At 51.6% G+C, this 19,692-nt stretch overlaps 1 protein-coding gene across 2 annotated transcripts in view; it reads left to right on the top strand.

The window, feature by feature from the left end:
* The window catches only part of Wdr62 (WD repeat domain 62), a 39,303-nt gene extending 22,588 nt beyond the window's left edge, over nucleotides 1-16,715 (top strand). Inside the window, exons 13-32 of one of the 2 annotated variants that reach the window (XM_041654217.1) lie at nucleotides 1,454-1,579; nucleotides 3,366-3,433; nucleotides 3,513-3,634; nucleotides 4,725-4,800; nucleotides 5,364-5,475; nucleotides 5,554-5,617; nucleotides 6,114-6,236; nucleotides 7,184-7,317; nucleotides 9,160-9,212; nucleotides 11,796-12,020; nucleotides 12,979-13,106; nucleotides 13,398-13,501; nucleotides 13,793-13,903; nucleotides 14,093-14,224; nucleotides 14,476-14,590; nucleotides 14,689-14,812; nucleotides 14,893-14,944; nucleotides 15,095-15,718; nucleotides 16,142-16,299; nucleotides 16,391-16,715. In XM_041654217.1, coding sequence (XP_041510151.1) covers nucleotides 1,454-1,579; nucleotides 3,366-3,433; nucleotides 3,513-3,634; nucleotides 4,725-4,800; nucleotides 5,364-5,475; nucleotides 5,554-5,617; nucleotides 6,114-6,236; nucleotides 7,184-7,317; nucleotides 9,160-9,212; nucleotides 11,796-12,020; nucleotides 12,979-13,106; nucleotides 13,398-13,501; nucleotides 13,793-13,903; nucleotides 14,093-14,224; nucleotides 14,476-14,590; nucleotides 14,689-14,812; nucleotides 14,893-14,944; nucleotides 15,095-15,718; nucleotides 16,142-16,299; nucleotides 16,391-16,654 — 2,915 coding nt within the window. In that variant the 3' untranslated portion in view covers nucleotides 16,655-16,715. Of the gene's footprint in view, nucleotides 1-1,453; nucleotides 1,580-3,365; nucleotides 3,434-3,512; nucleotides 3,635-4,724; nucleotides 4,801-5,363; nucleotides 5,476-5,553; nucleotides 5,618-6,113; nucleotides 6,237-7,183; nucleotides 7,318-9,159; nucleotides 9,213-11,795; nucleotides 12,021-12,978; nucleotides 13,107-13,397; nucleotides 13,502-13,792; nucleotides 13,904-14,092; nucleotides 14,225-14,475; nucleotides 14,591-14,688; nucleotides 14,813-14,892; nucleotides 14,945-15,055; nucleotides 15,719-16,141; nucleotides 16,300-16,390 lie in introns of both variants that reach the window. The other variant, XM_041654216.1, reaches the window with a different exon arrangement.
* The last annotated feature ends 2,977 nt before the right edge of the window (nucleotides 16,716-19,692 follow it).

Below are 19,692 nucleotides of genomic sequence, written 5' to 3'. Positions count from 1 at the left end.
TTTGACTACATACATGACTTGCTCTGCTTTCCTCTTTCCATTGCTGTGTGTGTGTGTGTGTGTGTGTGTGTGTGTGTGTGTGTGTGTGTCACATACGGGATAGAATAAGAACATTCACACTTTGCTTTTTTGCTGGGTGATGTGAGAGTTCAGGAATGATGTCCTCTGACCCTCCAGTACCCTAAGAGCATCTACATTTACATGACTATAGCATGCTAGGGTGGAACTCAGGGGTGGAGCATTACCTAGCATTGTACATTATAGATGCCCTGTCCCATCTTGGTCATATTTATTCATTCATCCATGTGTGTATGTGTATGTATATATATATATATATATGTGTGTGTGTGTGTGTGTATATATATATACATATGTGTGTGCACATACACACACGTATATATCTATCTATATGTACACACATATAAAACACTACTACACTTACCAAGTCTGTGTATTCCATTTTGATACCATGATGTCATTTATCCAATTCCTTACTGAAATTTGGTTAGTTCCCCAGTATTGTCTTTCCTAGAACCTTTGTTCCTAACCTAGGCTCACATTTCCCAACGTCTCGGCTGTGTTATCATTTTTACTCTGGAGCACTCCGACAGTCTTAACTTGGCCTTTGGACTTCGGCTTTCTGCAGAGTACAAGCCAGTCATGTAGGATTTCCCATTTTGAGTTTGTCTGATCTGTCATTTGGTTCAGACATACAAGTTTGGAATACCCTATCTGTATTGGTTGCTGTTGTGCTGCTATAATGAAATCCTAGGGACCTGTGTGGAGCGTTTCTTATTCAAACCATTACACTATTCAATCTGGGTGGACTAATCCCCCCTGAGGTACAAATGATGGTTTGCCATGCCATTTTTCCTTCCATCCTCCATACCTTCTGCCCATTAGAGTTTCTTTCTGTGTTTCTCCACCCTTACAACTTCTCTGAACTCTCCTGGCCTCAGGCTGTGTGAAAAACTCAGCTCTATAGTGACAGAGCAGGCCTAGTCCAAGGGCCAATGTAGGAAAGGCCCAGGGAGAGGAGGATGGTGGCAGAGAGCAGACAGCGAGGCCTGACTGAGGCCTAAGGAGCCAAGACTTAGAGCTGGGCATGGTTGTAAGTGGGGCTCAGCGAACGCCTAGGCCTCCCATTCATCCCTCAGAATAGACTTAGCACGAAGGAGTGCCGTGGTGTGCCAAAGGGTCCACTACAGATAAGTGTGGCCCATACACATGCCAAGATTTGCCTTTACTCAACTGGTGGTAAGGGCATAGGGGCTCAGGGAAAAGGCCACCCAGAGCCAAGGACTTGCCCTTTCTTGGTTTGGGGCACCCTAGCTACAGCTCTGAACCCAAAGACCCCCTTCGTCAAGGATTGGACATCTCAGTCTACCTGCTTACATGAGAGGCAGAGCATCTATGCAGCCTTTGGCAACCCATCTGTCCTCTCCACTCACAGGAGTAACTTTGCTGGCTTCAGCTAGTCGGGACCGGCTTATCCATGTGTTAAATGTGGAGAAGAACTACACCCTGGAGCAGACCCTGGATGACCACTCCTCCTCCATCACAGCCATTAAGTTTGCTGGTGAGTGCCTTCCCTCCCGCTTGCTGGGCCTCAGCAGACATCTCTTTGTTTGTAAGTAACCACAGCGTGTCCTGTGGCATGCAGAGACAGGAGTGGCGACCGTGGATCTGAAGATTGGGCTTTTTGGTTTATAAAAATGGATGGCCGGGCAATGGTGGCACACGCCTTTAATCCCAACACTCGGGAGGCAGAGGCAGGCGGATCTCTGTGAGTTCGAGACCAGCCTGGTCTACAAGAGCTAGTTCCAGGACAGGCTCCAAAGCCACAGAGAAACCCTGTCTCGAAAAACCAAAAAAAATAAATTAAAAAAAAATAAATAAAAATGGATGGATGGATGGATGGATGGATGGATGAAAAGTGGGTAGGCCAATGCAGTGTCATATACCTGTCTGCTCCAAAGGCAAGAGGATTGTTGGGCTCAGGAACCCATAACCAACCTAGCAGCTTACTTTCCTTGTTGCTTTGACAAAATACCTGGCAGAAGAACTTATGAAGGATTTGTTTTGGCTCCTGGTTTAGGAGAAGATACAGTTCTTAGCAGGAAGACAAGACTGCAGTAGGAGACAGCATCCAAAGTCAGGGACAGAGAAAGGTGCATGCTGGGGCTTGTCCAGGGCCCTAGTCTGAATGGTGCTCCCCACATTCAGGGTGGGTCATCCCTCAGTTACACCTCTACAGATCTCCTCACAGACGTGTCCAGGGGTGCAGATGCACCATTACAGAGGCTGAGGACATGGCTCAGTGGGCAAATGCTTTTATGTAAGTTTATGAGTTCTGATCTCTGACACCATATAGAAAGCCATCTATAAGCCTAGGGTTGGGCTGGGCGGTGGTGGAGACACACGGCTCTCTAGCTGAGCAGTGAGTTCCAGCTTAGTGAAAGATGAAAGACCAGTCTCAGAAATTAAGGTGGAAGAGGCAGGCAAGATGGCTTAGCTGGAAAAGGTCCTTGCCACCAAGCCTGACGACCTGAGTTTAATCTCTGGGACCCACACAGTGGGAGTAGAGAACCAGTTCCTGCAAGCTGTTCTCGGACCTCCATGTTCACACCATACACTGTGAACACAATAAATTAGTAAAGGTGACCAAGAATGATACCTGATGCAGTCTTTTGACCTTGTGTGAAATATATATCCAGTCAGGTGTGGTAGCATGAGCCTGTAATCCCAGTGACTGGGGAGTGGGACTAGGTGTATCATTTAAGACTGTCCTCAGCAAGGCTCTTGAGTTCCTTACTGTGACCTCAAACTTACTGTGGAGCTAAGGATGACCTTGAGCTGATCTTCCCACCGTCATCTCCCAAGTGCTGGGGTTACACACATGGCCTTCATTTGTTGTTGTTTCATCTTGCAGTGCTGAGGCCTTCCTTAAACATACCAAACAAGATACATACATATATATATATATATATATATATATATATATATATATATATTATATCCATTTCTGGCCCTTAGTTGTTTGTCTTTGCTTTTTGAAACAAGATTTCCTATAGCCACACTGGCCTAGAATTTGAGTTCTTCCTGCCTCAGATTCCCACATACTGAATGTATCACCACCCCCAGCTCTCAAAATGCTGTCCTCTCTGTACCCCTTCTCTTTGTTTTCCTGAGTACCCCTATTTTGCCCAGACCTGCCTTATGTTTGTGTCTTAAAAGGCCTCCCCTCCGCTTGGAACCTTTCTGATGCTAGCAGAGTTGGTGGTTTGCCCTGAGGTGGGATTTTCCCTCCTGTGTAGCATAGGGTGGCACTGCCCAAAAACCCCTGCCTCCTCCTCCTCCTCCAGGCACCAGGGATGTCCAGATGATCAGCTGTGGGGCCGACAAGAGCATCTACTTTCGCAGTGCTCAGCAGGTAAGTGGGCTGGCCTCCTTGGGAGCTAAGGTCAGCAACTTGTCAGGGTACCCTCTGAAGGTCTTGCCTGCCCTGCCAGACCTCGGATGGGCTGCACTTTGTCCGTACCCACCATGTAGCAGAGAAGACCACCTTGTATGACATGGATATTGACATCACACAGAAGTATGTGGCTGTGGCCTGCCAGGACCGCAATGTGAGGTGAGGAGTTCCTTGTGCCTCTGTTGGCCTGGCCCCAGCTTGTCTCCAGCCTGGCTGAGTAAGGACGTACTTACTTGCTGGACTGTCTTCTCCCTGGCTACGTGCTTCTTCTCCCTGTTCATCTGGTCCCCGAAAAGCTGGTGAGACTGATGGACCCAGCATGTGTTTCTTAGAAGTCTGGCTTCCAGCAGGGCATTGTATAGTATCTATAGTAGCAGATTCATGGAAAGGAAGCATTGAGGGGCCCCAAAGGGAGAAGCAGGCCTTTCAGTTCTGTAAGACAAAGTAAGTTTCTGGCTCTGAGAGGTTTCCACAGGGGCTCAGGGTGGGAGGTTTCGTGTGACCTAGAAGTCACAGGCACTGATAACAGTAATAATTCAAGGTTGTTTCCCAACTGTGTAGAGGAGGGAAAGAACTCAGCTGTGTGATAGTTGCAAGGTCACAGCAGCTCTCCGTGGCTGGGACAGAGACTGCAAACAGATGTGGCCTGATTTCAGGGGAAGAGAGGGTCACTTGGGGTCCGTGGTCCTCATCACAGCAGCACATGCCTGCAATCCCCGCATTCAGGAGGAGCATCAGCAGCTCACGGCCAGCCCTAGCCATAGCAAATTAGAAGTCACCATGGCCTACATGAGACCCATCTCAAAAAGGGGGAAGAGGAGCTGCTCCACCAGGTTTAGCCACCAGCCCTACAGAAAGAAGACTCGTGGCTCCTGGGACTCATAACTCATTCACCTATCTTGCTTGGGTGCCTGTCTGGGCTGGAGAACTCGGCTATCACAGTAGAGGCCAAAGTAGCCCAGTCCTTCAGGAAGCCCACAAAAGGACAGTGCATGGTGGTCCAGGCTGGGGTGAAGGAAGCCTTGGGAGCCAGTGTGACCTGTAGGAAGGTCAGGAGCTAGCAGGGTTGGCCTGAGGATTGTGTTCTCTACTTCTACCTGGGACTAAGCCCTATGCTTGCTGTGTGAAAGAAGAGATGCCAGCTTATCAGTACCCAGAACATAACCTCAGCTTGAGGTGCGGGCTCCCACCCAGGAGCAGAGGGCAGCAAAGGTGTCTTTCGCTCCCACATGGCACCCCACTTCCCCAGGGTCTACAACACAGTGAGTGGGAAACAGAAGAAGTGCTACAAGGGCTCCCAGGGAGATGACGGGTCCCTGCTGAAGGTGAGTGTGAGACACCATGTACCCCAGCACAGAGCCCCACCTTGCCTCCTCAGACCTGTACCGCTGAGTGGTCTCTAGTTAAATGGCAACAGGGTGTGGTTGGAGGAAACAGACAGACTTTACTCCTGTCTTGGCTTGTCCTCCCACGGGACACAGCTCAGGTGGACACTTTCCAGAGACTCTGGGTCAGGGGAGTTGTTCTGAATTCAGGCTCCCTGACAGACCCCAGCTGTGCCTCAGGCTGAGCGTCTCTGTCAATGCCAATGGAAGCCGCTTCCACCCTCGGGTTGTTGTGTAGAGGGCTAAACTTGCAGGCACTGAGCATTTAGCCTAGGGCCTGGCCACCATCATTCTACACTGGTGGCTGTAAATTCTTCACCTGCAAAATGGCAGCAGGAATTCCTGCCCTGCCGGGTGTCATGAGAGTGCCCTGAGTTGATTCCCTGGACCAAGTATCCAGCACAAAAGAGGTGATCATTCAGGGGGTGGTACTGAGATGTTTGGCCCGGGCCTCCCAATAGGAATAAAGCAGGCAGCCTGAGGTGACATGTCTCTTCCCTCAGGTCCATGTGGACCCCTCAGGCACCTTCCTGGCTACCAGCTGCTCTGATAAAAGCATCTCGGTGATTGACTTTTACTCGGGAGAGTGTGTTGCCAAGATGTTCGGCCATTCAGGTAGGTACCTGCCTGAGCCACCTTCCCTGCTCCCACAGCCTGACCCAGAGTAAGGATGGCCTCTCTCCTTGCTTGCAGAAATCGTCACGGGCATGAAGTTCACCTATGACTGCCGTCACTTGATCACAGTGTCTGGAGACAGGTGGGACATGTGTGGAGGCTGCCCCTGGTGGGCCTCCCTCTAAGAGTAGGTGGGCACACAGCTTGGCAGAGAGACTGAGCCCAGCTTGCTGTGCTTCAGCCTGAGGAGGGTGCTTCAGAGCTCATGCTTTCTCATATCCCACCCCCTCACCCCCCCAGCCTGTTTGCTCTGTAAAGACGTTCAGTCTGTCCTGAACAGGGTGACAACTGAGAGGACAATACATGACCTGTCCTTCAGGATTGATTGATCCCAGGGAGATCTTTTGTTTGTCCCTTTGATTATCACAGTTCTGCCCCAGAGCTATTTGTCTTGAGTCTGGAGGCCCCTAGTTTTCTGGGATGTCTGGACCTTGAGCCCAGGTTCAAAGCCCACGAGCTCAGCTGACAGGGCATCTGGGGAGTGGGATCTTGGCTGTGATGTTGTAGGGGCTCCAGGCTCAGACATGGCAGTGGCTCTCAGGTGCACTTTCCTCTGCTTTACACCCCACTCTTTGCAGCTGCGTGTTCATCTGGCACCTGGGCCCGGAGATCACCAACTGTATGAAGCAGCACTTGCTGGAGATCAATCACCAGGAGCAGCAGCGGCAGCCCAAGCTCCAGAAGTGGAGCGTTCCACCCAGGTCCTGCCAACCCCAAGACTGGTGAAGTGGCCTGGGCCAAGAAAGCCCTGAGCTGAGCCCTCCAGTAGTCTTAGCCTGGGGGAAATGTCAGGCTTTGGAAACAAAGTTCCAAACTACAATTTAAGAAAAGTTTTAACCGGAGGAAGTGGTAGAAAGTGGTGGGCTCTGGTGGCCCAGGCCTTTAATCCCAGCACTTGGGAAGCAAAGACAGGCGGATCTCTCTGAGTTCCAGGACAGACTCCAAAGCTACAGAGAAACCCTGTCTAAGAAATGTTTTAAAGTGCTGAATCCTCATACTTACTGAGCCCAGTGATGGGGAAGCCCTGGAGGGCCGGGGGACCAGAAGGACCTACCCACCCAGCAGCGCGGAAGGGTGCTCAGAAGGGGAACCAGTAGGGACTCCGGTGGCGCTGAATGTCCTCTTACCCTTCAGCACAAAGCTGGTCCTCTGCTTACTCGAGTTCCCTAAGAACATTTCTTCAATCTTTATACTTCTCTCCCACTATTTGGAGTGAACTTGCACAGTTTTCTAGATAGTCTTGCTGTCTGGCCCAGGCTGGCCAGTCCTCCTGCCTCAGTCTCCAAGTATTCAGATATCAGAATGAACCACAATGCCTGTCTCAGGTTCTGGCTTGAGATTGAAGGTGTTGGGAAGTTTCTTCTCTACTCTGGTCTGTCCCTCTCTGCCCCTCACTCTGAGTTTTTGCTCTGGCCTCCATGTAGGCTCCAAGGTGCCTGTGAGGACTGGGCCCTGACCACAACCACTGGTCCTGAAGTGGAGGTGTCATGGGCTCAGGCACCAAAGGAATGTACCTCAGCTCGTACTTAGTTTTGAGGCTAATACTCCACCATGTGGCTCTCAACAGAGTCATGGCTGGAGCCTCAGACAGGCTCCCATCTCACCCCATTCACCTATGCTTCTCTCCTTTCTGTTTTCCTTCCCGAAGCCAGGAGACATATGTATCTACACCGAGCGAGATCTGCTCCCTGAGCCCTGGAGAGCAGACAGAGGTTGAGATGGAGGAGGAGTGTGACCCGGAAGAGTCACTGAAAACACCATCCAAAGAGAGCTTGGACCCAGGTTAGGGAAAGGGCCCATTGGCCTGGGGTCAACACTGGGAGTGTAACAGCTGAGCCAACCAGAAATGATTTGGTTGATGTAACTAAAAAATCAAGAACACTAGTTTTGAGCTTTGCTGGGCCCGGGGTCAGGTGATATCAAGGGGAAGGCTGTGCACTCACCTGTCACCCCAGCATTCCGCTCCATAGCAAGGTGAGGCTAGCCTGCTCAACAGGAGACTTTCAAAAAAGATATCAGGTAGGGTGTGGTGGTGTATTCTTTTAATCCCCAAAGCCTGAGGATCTCTGTAAGTTCAAGGCTAGCATGGTCTACATAGCGAGTTCTCTACATAGCAAGTTCCATGACAGTTTGCACTACATAGAGAAACTGTGTCTCGAAAAGAAAGAAAGAAAGAAAGAAAGAAAGAAAGAGACTTTTCTGAGTGTGGTTGCTCACACCTATAACCCCAGAATTTAGGAGGATGAAGGAAGATGCAAGTTCCAGACCAGCCTAAACTACTTAGTAGAAGAGCTTATGTCAAAACCAGAAAGAAAGGGAAGACCTTTTTCTCCGTCCTCTGGCTCTGCTTTTCTTCACGTTGACTCTGGGCTCAGGCAGACTCTCCCCTCTGTCAGTTGTGGCGGATAAAGCTGCAGAGACATGAGCACTCCTTCCGAATGCTCAAGCAGAGTTCTGGAGCTGTGACTCGTGTTCTGACATAAACTATGGCCCAGTTCAGAATCAGTCACTGTGATTGGCCACTTCCTGCAGGCTAAGGCTTAGTCAACTCCACTTAGTACCTGGCCAAGGTGGGAAGTAGTGGAGGGCTAAGGGAGTTTTCTCCAGAGCATTTTCCAGGGAAAGGAAGGGCAAGCACTAGTTCATCTGATGAAAGGCTGGCTGGATGCCTGCCCCCTGCATCTGCCCTCATGGTTGCAAAGTGGCTGCTCAAGTTCTAGGCATCACAGCTGGCTGAAGAGGAGAGAGCCGTGCCTAAGATTCTCCCTTAAAAGATGCTCCCACAGAGCCTATGGTACAGATCTGTAACCACAGATAGATGCTCGGGAGGTTGAGGCAGGAGGATTATAAGACCAGCCTCGTTTACAGAGTGAGTTCAAGGCCAGCCTGGAGACTTAGTGGGGCACTGTCTTAAAAAAATCTGAGGAAGTAGCTCAGTGGTCAAGCACTTGCCTGGTGAATGTGAGACCCTGGGTTCAGCCCTCAGTACCACACACAAATAAAGAGGAAGCTTTTTCTCAGAAGTCACTTGCAGGCTTCCCATAAATCTCACTGGCAGCTATGAGAGAGGCTGCAAACAGTGACAGAACTGGGTGCCTGTAGGGGGCTCTCTCTCCCTAAGGGACAAGAGGGGCTTCTTGATACACAATAGCAGTCTGAGAGTTCAGCTGGAAAAGCAGATTTTTGTTTGTTTGTTTGTTTGTTTCAAAACAGGGCTTCTATGTGTAGCCCCAGCCATCCTAGAATTCCCTAGGCATCGAACTCACAGCTGAGCCCCATCATTCTTGGTCTGGATCTTCTGTAGCCTGGACTGGCCTGGAGCTCTCACTTCTGCCACAGCCTCCTAAGATTATGATCACACACCACTGCACCCAGCATCCCCGCCCCAATAGTTAGACTTGGTCAGTCTTACGAGTTAAACAGTATATTATCTAAATGTGCATGTCTCTGACAGTTAGTGAGGTTCAGCATCTTTTCATCCATGGGTTCCTGTGCTACCCCTTTTGGAGAATGCCCAGTTGTCAGTGTGGTCCATGGCACATGGGTTCCTGTGCTACCCCTTTTGGAGAATGCCCAGTTGTCAGTGTGTCTGGGGTTGCTTGACCTCTCTTCATGTGTCTGCAGATCCTCAGTGCCTGCTGACCAATGGCAAGCTGCCACTCTGGGCAAAGCGGCTGGTGAGTCTACTGGAAGAATGGGAGACTTAGTGACTGGCAGAGAAGGAGCCCACCAACTCCTCCCCCTCCCGGAAGTTCTTTTTTCTTCCCATGTCTCCTTTCCTTGGAGAACCCCGTCATCTGCCCCATGCCTGCTGCTGTCCTGGCCATTGGAGGTGGGGCAAGGAGCAGAGCAGATAGTCTAGGCCTTCCAGGCCTGTTCACCTGTGAGGGGAAGTGGGAGAAGAGTAGCCACATTAAACAGATACGCCATGTTACATGTGGGAGTAGAGATATGCTAGCGAGCAAAATAAAAGACTGTTCGGGGAGTCAATTTAGTGCCAAGTGCCATCTCGTGACGTCTCTCAGAGCCTAAGAAGGTAGAGTGACAAGGAACTAAGCCAGGGTGAGCGGGCAAGAGGCCTAGAAGAGAGGCTGGGGCTGGGTCTGAAGGAAATGGTGAAGTAGAGGGATTGCAAAGGTGGGACCATTCAGTTGGATATGAGGGACAGAAAGCTACCAGCATAGTGTTAAAGGGAAAGGATCGTTGTTGACATGGATGAGGGACAGGCTAGGAACTGGTGAGTAGGGGCTGGAAGCAGGACCCTAACCTCTAGCCAGATCCAACTTGGTGGTATAGACCTGTGATCCCAGCTACTCAGGAAATTGAGGCAGGAGAATCACAAGGTCAAAGCCTGCTTGGGCCGTAGAGTGAGGTAAAGACTATCCCAGGCAACTTAGTAAGACACTAAGTCAAAAAAGTAAGGTGGGTACCTCGTGCACCCAGTGTCTGGGAGGCGGGAGGATCAGGATCAGGATCTGATTTTAAGTTTAAGAGCTGATCTGAGCCGAGTGGTGGTGGCGCACACCTTTTATCCCAGCACTCGAGAGGCAGAGGCAGGCAGATGTCTGTGAGTTTGAGGCCAGCCTGATTTACAGAACTACTTCCAGGACAGGCTCTAAAGCTATAGAGAAACCCTGTCTCGAGAAACCAAAAAAAAAAAAAAAAAAAAAAAGCTGATTGTGAGTTTAAGGCCAACCTGGGCTAGATGAGCTCTGTCTCTTACAAAAGAATAGGGTTGGGGATATAGCTCAGTTAGTACAGTGCTTGGTAGCACTGATGCAGCCCTAGGTCCAGTCCTCAGCACTATCTAAGCCAGGTATGTACTACACATCTATAGTCCCAGTACCAAGGATAGAGGCAGGATTGGGTCACTCTCTGCTACCCAGCAAGTTCCAGGCCAGCCAGGGAAACATGAGAACATGAGACCCTGTCCCAAAATCAAAGTTATAATAAGTGATAACAAAAAGAAAGCCAGGGGGGCTGGAGAGATGGCTCAGCGGTTAAGAGCATTGCCTGCTCTTCCAAAGGTCCTGAGTTCAATTCCCAGCAACCACATGGTGGCTCACAACCATCTGTAATGAGGTCTGCTGCCCTCTTCTGGCCTTCAGGCATACCCACAGAAAGAATATTGAATACATACATAATAAATAAATAAATATTTAAAAAAAAAAAAAAAGAAAGCCAGGAAGCTGGTGTTACAACTTGGAGAGGCCTTGGGTTAATCCTCAGTACTATAGAAAGCTTATTAGTCTACTTCACCCCCAAGGCCACACCTAAGGTCAAGGCCTGAATGCTATGCTAGCCCTTGGCTCTGCTTATGCAGGCCCCAGACTTCTTGCCCACACATTATGGTTATTCAACAAACTTTGAGAGCATGCTTACTCCATTCTAAGCCCTTCTGCAATCTCCTTTTATTTTCACTTGTCTGGAAATAATTAGCTACTATGTTCTGTTATTGGGCTGTCTTATATTTTAATTTTTCTGGAAAATAATTTTATTTTACATTATGAAACCATAATAAAGTTATTTTTTTATTTAAAAACAATCTTCACTGAAGTAGGGGCTATTCCCATCCCTATTTCACAGACAGGAAATGGGCTCAGAGAGGCTAAGTGCTTGGTCAGCTATCTCCCAGCTGGGTGTCAGAATGTGTGACATAATGCTCCCTCTCCAGCAACAGCTTTGGTAGGAGGCACAGTTGGTAGAGTAGGAATGGGGCTGCGTTGGGTGTTTGAGTGGCGGAGCTAAAGACTTTGTTGATGAAATACAAGTGAAGCATGAGTGACAAACTAAGGGGACGAGAACGATCCACCGTCGGGGGCCTAAGAAACTACAGCGAATCGTTGGCAAGGCCTGGGGGGGGCAAGTTAAGGGGAATCCAGAGCAGAGTCCTCCACGTGGTAACTTTGAGACATTCATGTGGAGAGGTAGTGCAGCCTCAGTAGGAGGGTTAGAGCCCAGCCTGGTGGCTTACATATAACCCCAACTCTTGAGGGGCAGAGTCGGGAAGATTGACTACAGAGCAAGTTCCAGCCACCCTCGGATACAGGGAAATCTTTCTCTGGGAGAAAAGAGGGAGGGGAGAGGAAGAGAAAAAGAGAAGGGTTGGGGGTATGGTAGATAGGTTCAGGATGGAGGTACATGGATTCTGGAAGCTGTTAGAGGTGTGAAGCTGGAGGCTGGATGAGAGATCTGTGTAGCCCTTGTTGAGCATACTGAACACATGGCTCGCCGCCTGACTGCTACCTCTGTCCCTCAAGCTAGGGGATGATGATGTGGCAGACAGCTCAGCTCTCCGTGCCAGTGCCAAGCGCAGCTACCAGCCACATGGCCGTTGGGCAGAGCGGGCTGAGCAGGAGCCCCTCAAGACCATCCTGGACACCTGGGACCTGGATTCCTACTTTACACCTATGAAGTCTGAGAATTCAGAGGACTCGGTTCTGGATTCATTGGAGCCACAGAACCTGTCAGGCCTGCTGAGTGAGGTACAGCCTCACCCCCACCCCCATCCCCTGCCCCAAGCCCACCAGCCATCCCTGCACTGTGGCTGCCCACTCAGGGAAGACTGTCCCACTCCAGGCCTAAGGAGAGGGTTCCAGGAGATGGTGAAGGCAGGAGGCTGAGCCCAGGCCCAGTATACAGTGTGATTTTTAAGACAAACAAACAGTCTTTGGTAGAGGATCACTTAGAGGTTAAGAGCTTGGGTCCCCAGAACAGGCTTTTCTTCTAAGTGGGGAGTATTCCAAGTGGGTAGAGCCTGGATTAGCCTCTCCCTGCCTCTGTGACCTGGGGTAACAGGCTTGTCTCTCTCTTAGAAAACTAAGAAAACTGTGCTCCCCGCTTCAGAAGACTCACAGATCCAGGGCTCAGCTCTTCTTTTCTAGAGGGCAGTCCTTCCCTGTCCTAATACATACATGTCCTCAGCTACCTGCGTCACCAGGGTTCTTGCCACCCTCACCACACACAGCATTTTGTACCTCCTAGAAAACCTCTTATGACCCAAGTCTGAGGGAGCCCATGTTCTGACCTCTCCCCATGAACTGGTTTGCCAGTGTTTGTTGTTGTTTTGAGGCAGGGTCTCATCATGTATGTCTGGCTGTCCTGGAACTCAGAGACCATCTACTTCTGCATCCGAGTGCTGGGATTGAATGTGTGTGCCACTGCATCCACCAATAATGCTTTGCTTATTCTTGGCTGCTGCTCTGTGAACAGAGTAGGCCTCTTCTGGTCCCAGGCTGTACCTACTCCTTATCTGTAAAGGGACTGTTGATGCCTGGCTAGAGGAGATCTGGTTGAGCAGCACACTTCACACTCTTCCTGACTTGGTGTCTGGCAGTGGGGCCTGTGGGATCATTCCTCTGCTAGTTGTAACATAACAGCTGGCAGCCTTTGAGGGCATGGGTGTTCTGGCCCCCTCAGAATGTCTCTGTTCTTCACTCTCAGTCAGAGAGTCCCCAGGAGGACCGCCGAGGACATCCCTCCTTCCTGCCTCTACAGAGGGAATCCACTGAGACAAGAGAACTCATCATCTGCTCCCCAGAGGCAGAAATGACAGTCACAGGGATGCACAGGTGAATGTCCTATGCACCAAGGGAAGCCATAGCTGGAGAGAAGGAGCCCCTTGTGATGGGCCCAGCCTGGAAAAACCCTTTACTCTTCCAGTGGCCTGTGGGAGTGGGCATGGGTGCACATGGGTCAGACGGACTCAGCTGCAGCCTCAGTTTCCTTGGTCCCAGGATAGATGAGGGGTTCTTGTAGGAGCAGGAGAAACTGAGGTGTGCTCTAGGAGCCGGGCGTGAGCGCCAGGGCTCTGGGCACAGGCCAGCTGCTGACACCAGTCTAACCCCACCCCTATGGTGCAGTGAGTACTACGAGAAGGAGGCCGAAGCAGGACCTGAAGAGCCCCAAGGCGACTCCTATCTCAGGGTCTCCTCCGTCAGCCCAAAGGATCAGAGCCCACCTGAGGGTGAGTGGGGAGCCACAGGTGCCCTGGTGATCTGCGATGGTGCCTTCTGGGCACTGGTAGTAGCCTTGGCCCAGTTCTCCAACATTCATGATGCCACAGAAGGTCAATGTGTCTCCTGCTGTCCTGAGGATGCTGAGCACCCAGCTCTGCCACTCAGGCCATGAAAGTGTGGAGCGGTACATGTCTCCGCCATCCTCCACATGGGGAAACAAAGCCCAGAGCAGCTGGGTTATGTGCCCTGCTCACCCAGGATAGGCCCCTAACCCCTCTCCCCACGCTCTATTCCTTCAGACTCCGGGGAGTCGGAGGCTGAATTGGAGTGCAGCTTCGCCGATGCCCATTTTTCAGCTTCACAGACTGACTCTGGTCCTCGCCTCACCATGACAATGCTCCATGAACCAGGTAAGTCAGGTGTAAACGCCCTGCAGCCCTGAGCTTTAGTTTTGTCAATGGAAAACTGGCATGTCCTTCTCAGCCTGGTGGTAACTAGGTGTGTGGCAAGTGAGTCTGGATCTCTCCATTGTTAAACAGTGGCGTCTGCCATGACTCATAGTGCTGACAGCGCCTCTCTGCACCCTGCCTCCCATGCAGAGCACCCAAGTATAGAAGAGCTTTCCCAGCCTGAAGTGCCGGGCCTGGCCAGTGGCTCCTTACCCCAGACCCCTGAGCAGGAGAAGTTCCTCCGCCACCACTTTGAGACACTTACTGACAGCCCTACTGAAGGTAGGACCTGACCCTGCACCCAGCTTGTGTGTGTGTCTGTCCAGTGCCGGGCATAGTGTGGCAACTCCTCTCGGGGTCTCCTCCATCAGTTCAGAGGACAGAGCCCACCTGAGGGTGAGTGGGAGCAAGCGGGCATCCTTGTTGTGATGGCACCTGGTAGGGTGGGGAAGGCAGACAATTTGACCTCTCACTTCACACTTGAGGCATATGAGAGATGTGGCCAGGCCTGAGGCTCCATGGCTGTCTTCTAGAGCTCTTTCATGGATCAGTGGCAGACATAAAGATCTCAGAGACTGATGACCATTTCTTCAATCCCCGGCTGAGTATCTCCACCAAGTTTCTCTCACGCCTCCAGAAGACCTCCAGGTAGAAGCTAGCGACCCTCATATTCCCCTCTCTCAGCCCTGCGGTGACCCCTTGGTAAGGCTTCATGAGCTTCTCTTTCCCACCTGCCTTCTTCCCAGGCTCCCTCCTCAGCTGCCCCTTATGAAGTCTCCAGAGGTCAAGCCTACAGGCCAGGGGGGCAGCCAGCCCAGAGCAGGGTCCCTGAGAGCAGGTACTGGCTACATGTCTGCAGATGGGACCAGTGTGAGTATTGGGGTCACTCTCTTGGGACACAGGGGTGCAGGCCAGGAGGCCTTGTTCTTACCACAGAACTGCGCTTGCAGGTCCTCTCTGGGCCGAAGGCTGAGGAGACCCCAGAGGCCTCGTGTTTACCAAGTAAGTGTCCCGTCCCAGATGAACAGCCCTGGGTGCCCAGCTGAGCCATGGGAAGTATCCGTTCAGACTGTGAAGACGAGTGTGCAAGTGAACCATCTGCTTCCCTCACAGGCCTGGCGTCCTGTGTGCCTTCTTCCATGCCACCCACAGACAGAAAGCCTCCAGCACCCACGTCTGTACCTACCCCAGTCCTGGATCAGAGTATCTGTGCCCTCTCTACATGTTCTTACCTGGAGACGACCACTAGCTCACATGCCGAGATACCACGTCGCATCTCTCTTGGGGACAGTGAGGGCCCTGTGGCAGCTGAGCTATCCAGGTCACTTCACAAACCCTTATCCTTGGGAGAACTGGCTTCCTTGGACCAGGAACCCCAGGCTGTCCCCACCACAGTGACGCTCACTTCTAGCGTCGGAGGTCAAGAGCCTGCCGTGCCTTCCTGGGGCAACCATGAGGCCCGAGCCAGCCTGAAACTGTCCTTATCCAGCGTCTGTGGCCAGCTCCTCGCCTCACCCCCGCTGGAGCCACCCAGCACATGTGTGAGGTCTCAGGAACCTGTGGATGTCCAGCCTGGTATGGCGGTCACTGTAGCCAGCTTCCGAGCACCCAGCCCTGTAGATGTGAGCACCCTGAGACTCCACAGCTCTGTGTTTCTCCCAAAGACCTCTGCTTCTGGGCCCCTCACCCCTCCTGGCCATCCCAACAACCTCCAACTTCTAGAGACCAGGTCTAGGCTGCCTGGTAGCACCAGTGCTCTCCTGGAGCCCACCCCCGGTGAGTACTGCTTGAGTACTGCCGCGGGGTACGGTAGAGCCCTAGCCCAGCCTGCGCTGCTGGACTCCTCTCCCTAGCTGTGGGGACTCTGCTGCTCATCTGTTCATTCACTCATTGACATAGTTAGGGGCAGTCCTGGGCCATGAGACGGTGGCAAACAAGAGGGCAGGGAGTCGATTCCTAACACATCACAAGTTGATAGCTACCTAGAGAAGTAAGAGAAGGGGGTTAGCAGTGTAGCTTCAACTTTAGGGTGTCAACAACGGGATTTAGGGAGTTTATACCCTAGAACCCTGTGAGGAAGAGGAACCTCGGGGACTGAAGAAAGTGGTCCAGGGCCAAGAGTCGTTAGCCCAGCCACCTGGCCTCTCAGGCCATTTAGAAAGTAAGGCTATGTTGGTCATTCACTCTTCTCTACCCCAGGTACACCAAGTGGGATCCCAGGAAGCCCTGGACACTGCGGGGAGCCTGGGCTACCTGCTGAGGTCCTGCCCCCACCACTCCCCGAGCTGGGCACTGTAGGATCCGTCTTGCACAGGCTGCAGACTGCCTTTCAAGAAGCCCTTGACATTCACCGAATGGTAAGCTAAGGAACCCAGGGCAGGGTAGGAGGATTGGCAAGGGCTCCCTGGCAGTACCTGGATGTCTCCTGACAAGCTAGTCTCCTTACAGTTGGTCTCCAGCAACCAGCTGGGTGCTGAGCATCAGCAGGCACAGAGTGAGCTGGCCTCCACCTTCCACTGGATCCACAGCCAGCTGGAAGCCAACAACTGGATGGCTGCAGCTAACTCGGCTCCACCCCAAACACTGCCTAGCCCAGCTCTGCCATCCCCACCTACGCTATGTCCCCTGGCCAGCCCAAACCTGCAGGCCCTGCTGGAGCACTACTCTGAGCTGCTGGTGCAGGCTGTGAGGAGGAAGGCAAGGGGTGACTGAGAACCACAACCCCTCTACCAAACCCCTGCTGCACTGGAGAAATAGATTTTTATGCAAATAAACTGACTACACTAAATAAAGTTGTTTCCTGGAACCTGTGCTATCTCAAAGCCCTCGCTGGATGCAGAGTCCCCTGCATGAACACTCAGCTTGGCTTCAGCACTAGGCCTGTTCTGTGGACGCCGACAGGGAAATGGGACCAGCAGAAACGATGAATGCCTGGCCTGCTTTCCCGTGTAGCCTGTCCCCAGCATACTGAGCTACTGCAGGGGTCATGTGTGTTCTTTGCCCATTGGAGCCCAGCTGTACCTAGGAGGAGCTAGCCGCCTTAACCCTATAGGTACTTACAAACCCACTGGAGCCACTGGTCATCATGGGTCTGACCCTGTCCTCAGTACATACACTCCTGGCTGACAGTCCTGGGCTAAATCCACACCAGAGCCTGCATGGTCTAAGTTGCTGCCTTCACTTCTGCAGCAGGGGAAGTGGGAGACAAACACCACTGAACAATCAGCAGTTACCCCAAGCCACCCCGTGCTCAGGAATGGGACTGTATCCAGCTTCATTCTGTGAGCCACCAGCTCCCTCAGGCAGTAGGCATGCAGACACATAGTATGTCCCTAAGAAGGCCAGCTGGAGAGTGATGACACACCTTTATTTAGTCCCAGCACTTCGGAGGCAGAGGCAGACGGATCTCTGTAAATTCAAGACCAGTCTGGTCTACCGAGCAAATTCCAGAACAGGCTCCAAAGCTACACAGAGAAACCCTGTCTCAGGGTATAAAGGAACCCAGCAGAGAGGTCTCCTGAAGCACAGGGCCATCACCCAGCTTCATCCCATCCACCCTTAGGAAGGAAGGTCCATGAGCCTGATCTTGTTGAAGGTCCCTTTGTGGGTACAGGAGCTCTGATTAAGAGGATAATAGCCACAGGGGCTGGAGAGATGGCTCAGGTTAAGAGCACTGGCTGCTCTTCCGGAGGTCCTGAGTTCAATTCCCAGCAACCACATGGTGGCTCACAACCATCTGTAATGAGATCTAGTGCCCTCTTCTGGCCTGTAGGCATACATGCAGGCAGAACATTGTATACATAATAAATCTTTAACGAAAAAAAGAAAAACCAATAATATTAACTATTTATGTAAAAAAAGAAAACAGCCAGGCAGTGGTGGCATGCACCTTTAGTCCCAGCACTTGTGGCAGACACAGTTAGTTCTCTGTGAGTTTGAGGCCAGCCTGGTCTCCAGAGTCAGTTCCAGGACAACCAGGGATACACAGAGAAACCTTGTCTCAAAAAAAAAAAAAAAAAAAAAAAAGCAAAGCAAAAACCAAAACCAGCTCTTGTTAGACCTGAAGTCCGCTGTCCAGCAGCTTGACCTTTACAAGCCGGCTACAGGAGGCATGGTAGTGGACATAGGGCACCTGAGAAGATAGCTCTCCCCACTCGTGTGTCAGTCCCTCCTTTGCCACCACCATCTGTGCCCTGTACCCACACTTGGCTTGAGACACCAACCTGCACAAGGGCACTGATCATAGTATGAAGTCCAGCAGGTGAAATATGAAGACACTTCAGCCCCATTGCTCAGCCAGGTCAGCGAAACTCAGAGCCTGCCCAGCCACTTCAGGCCTGGGTATGTCCACCCTTGGCTGACGTCACACTGAGCATGCGCTCTGGAGACTAACACACACCATAGCAGGAAGACACTTTACACCCGACTGCTGAATGGAGAAGCTGAGTGTGGACAGCACACACCTGTAATTCTATTATTCTAGCACATGGGAGGTAGAGACCGGAGGATCAGGAGTTCAAGGCTAGCCTCAGCTACATAAGTTTGAGACCAGCCTGGATTGCATCAATCTCAGAATTAAAAAAAAAAAAAAAAGACAGCAACAATAAAAACAAGTTGAAGAGTTGGCTCCACGGCTAAGAGCACAGACGACTTTTCCAATGGGCACAAGTCTCACTCTCGACTCCCACACCTGTTCACGTCACCTACAACTCCAGCTCCATGGGACCCAATGCCTCTGGCCACTGCGGGCACCTGCACTCTCATGCACTTACACACAGACACACGCACACAAAAGTCATGTTTTTAAAAGGCTCCTTGAGAGGCGACTTGTTCAGGTCCTACACTGTAGGACGTGCAGAGACAGTATGGCAAAGCTCAGCATGCAGGCGGGAAGCAAGCTTTTACCCTTGTAGGCCATGATGAATCCACAAGACCGACTCCTGTGCCAGTCACCTTCCCATCCTTATGAAAGTACCTGAGAAACAGGAAAGGTTTGTTTAGGCTGTGGTTTCCAGCTATGCTTGGCTGCCGCGTTGCTGTGGGCCTCAGGCAGAGCAGAACTTCCTGGCTGTGGCAGAGAAGGCAGCTCACCTCATGGTGGCCAGCAGCAGAGAGCCAGAGAGAGGTCTGGGGACGGGATGCACTCTTCACAGGTACATAATTCAGTGCCCCACTTCCTCCAGCCAGGCCTCACCGCTTAGTTGTACCAATTCAAGAATGCCATCAAACTTCGAGTCAGTGGATTAATTCATGGGTGAGCTTGGAAGGCTCATGACCTGATCAGTTCTCAATTGATTCACCGGCGCATGAGCCTTCGAACTTCTTACTCAAATCTTAACACAAGGAATGCAAAGGACTCTTTCCTGGAGTGGGATGTAATTTAATAGAGAGCTGGCCTGGCACCCCCAAGCCCTTGGCTCCATCCCCAGCACCACAGAGAATGAGTATGGTAGCATATGCCTACAATCCCAGCACTCGAGAGATAGAGGTAGGAGGATCACAAGTTCAAGACCATCCTGGCACCTGGCAGTGGTGGCACACGCCTTTAATCCCAGTATTGGGGGGGGGGCAGAGGCAGGCAGATCTCTGTGAGTTCTGGGCCAGCCTGGTCTACAAGAGCTAGCTCCAGGACAGCCTCCAAAGCTACAGAGAAACCCTGTCTCAAAAAACAAACAGGCCAGGCGGTGGTGGCGCACGCCTTTAATCCCAGCACTCGGGAGGCTGAGGCAGGTGGATCTCTGTGAGTTCGA

Source organism: Microtus oregoni, unplaced genomic scaffold, assembly GCF_018167655.1.
Source record: "Microtus oregoni isolate MIOR12 unplaced genomic scaffold, Mior012 000006F_ref0000085, whole genome shotgun sequence".
NCBI classification, from domain to species: Eukaryota; Metazoa; Chordata; class Mammalia; order Rodentia; family Cricetidae; genus Microtus; species Microtus oregoni.
The sequence above is the reverse complement of the archived record's forward strand: the minus strand, read 5'-3'. Positions and strand labels throughout refer to the sequence as shown.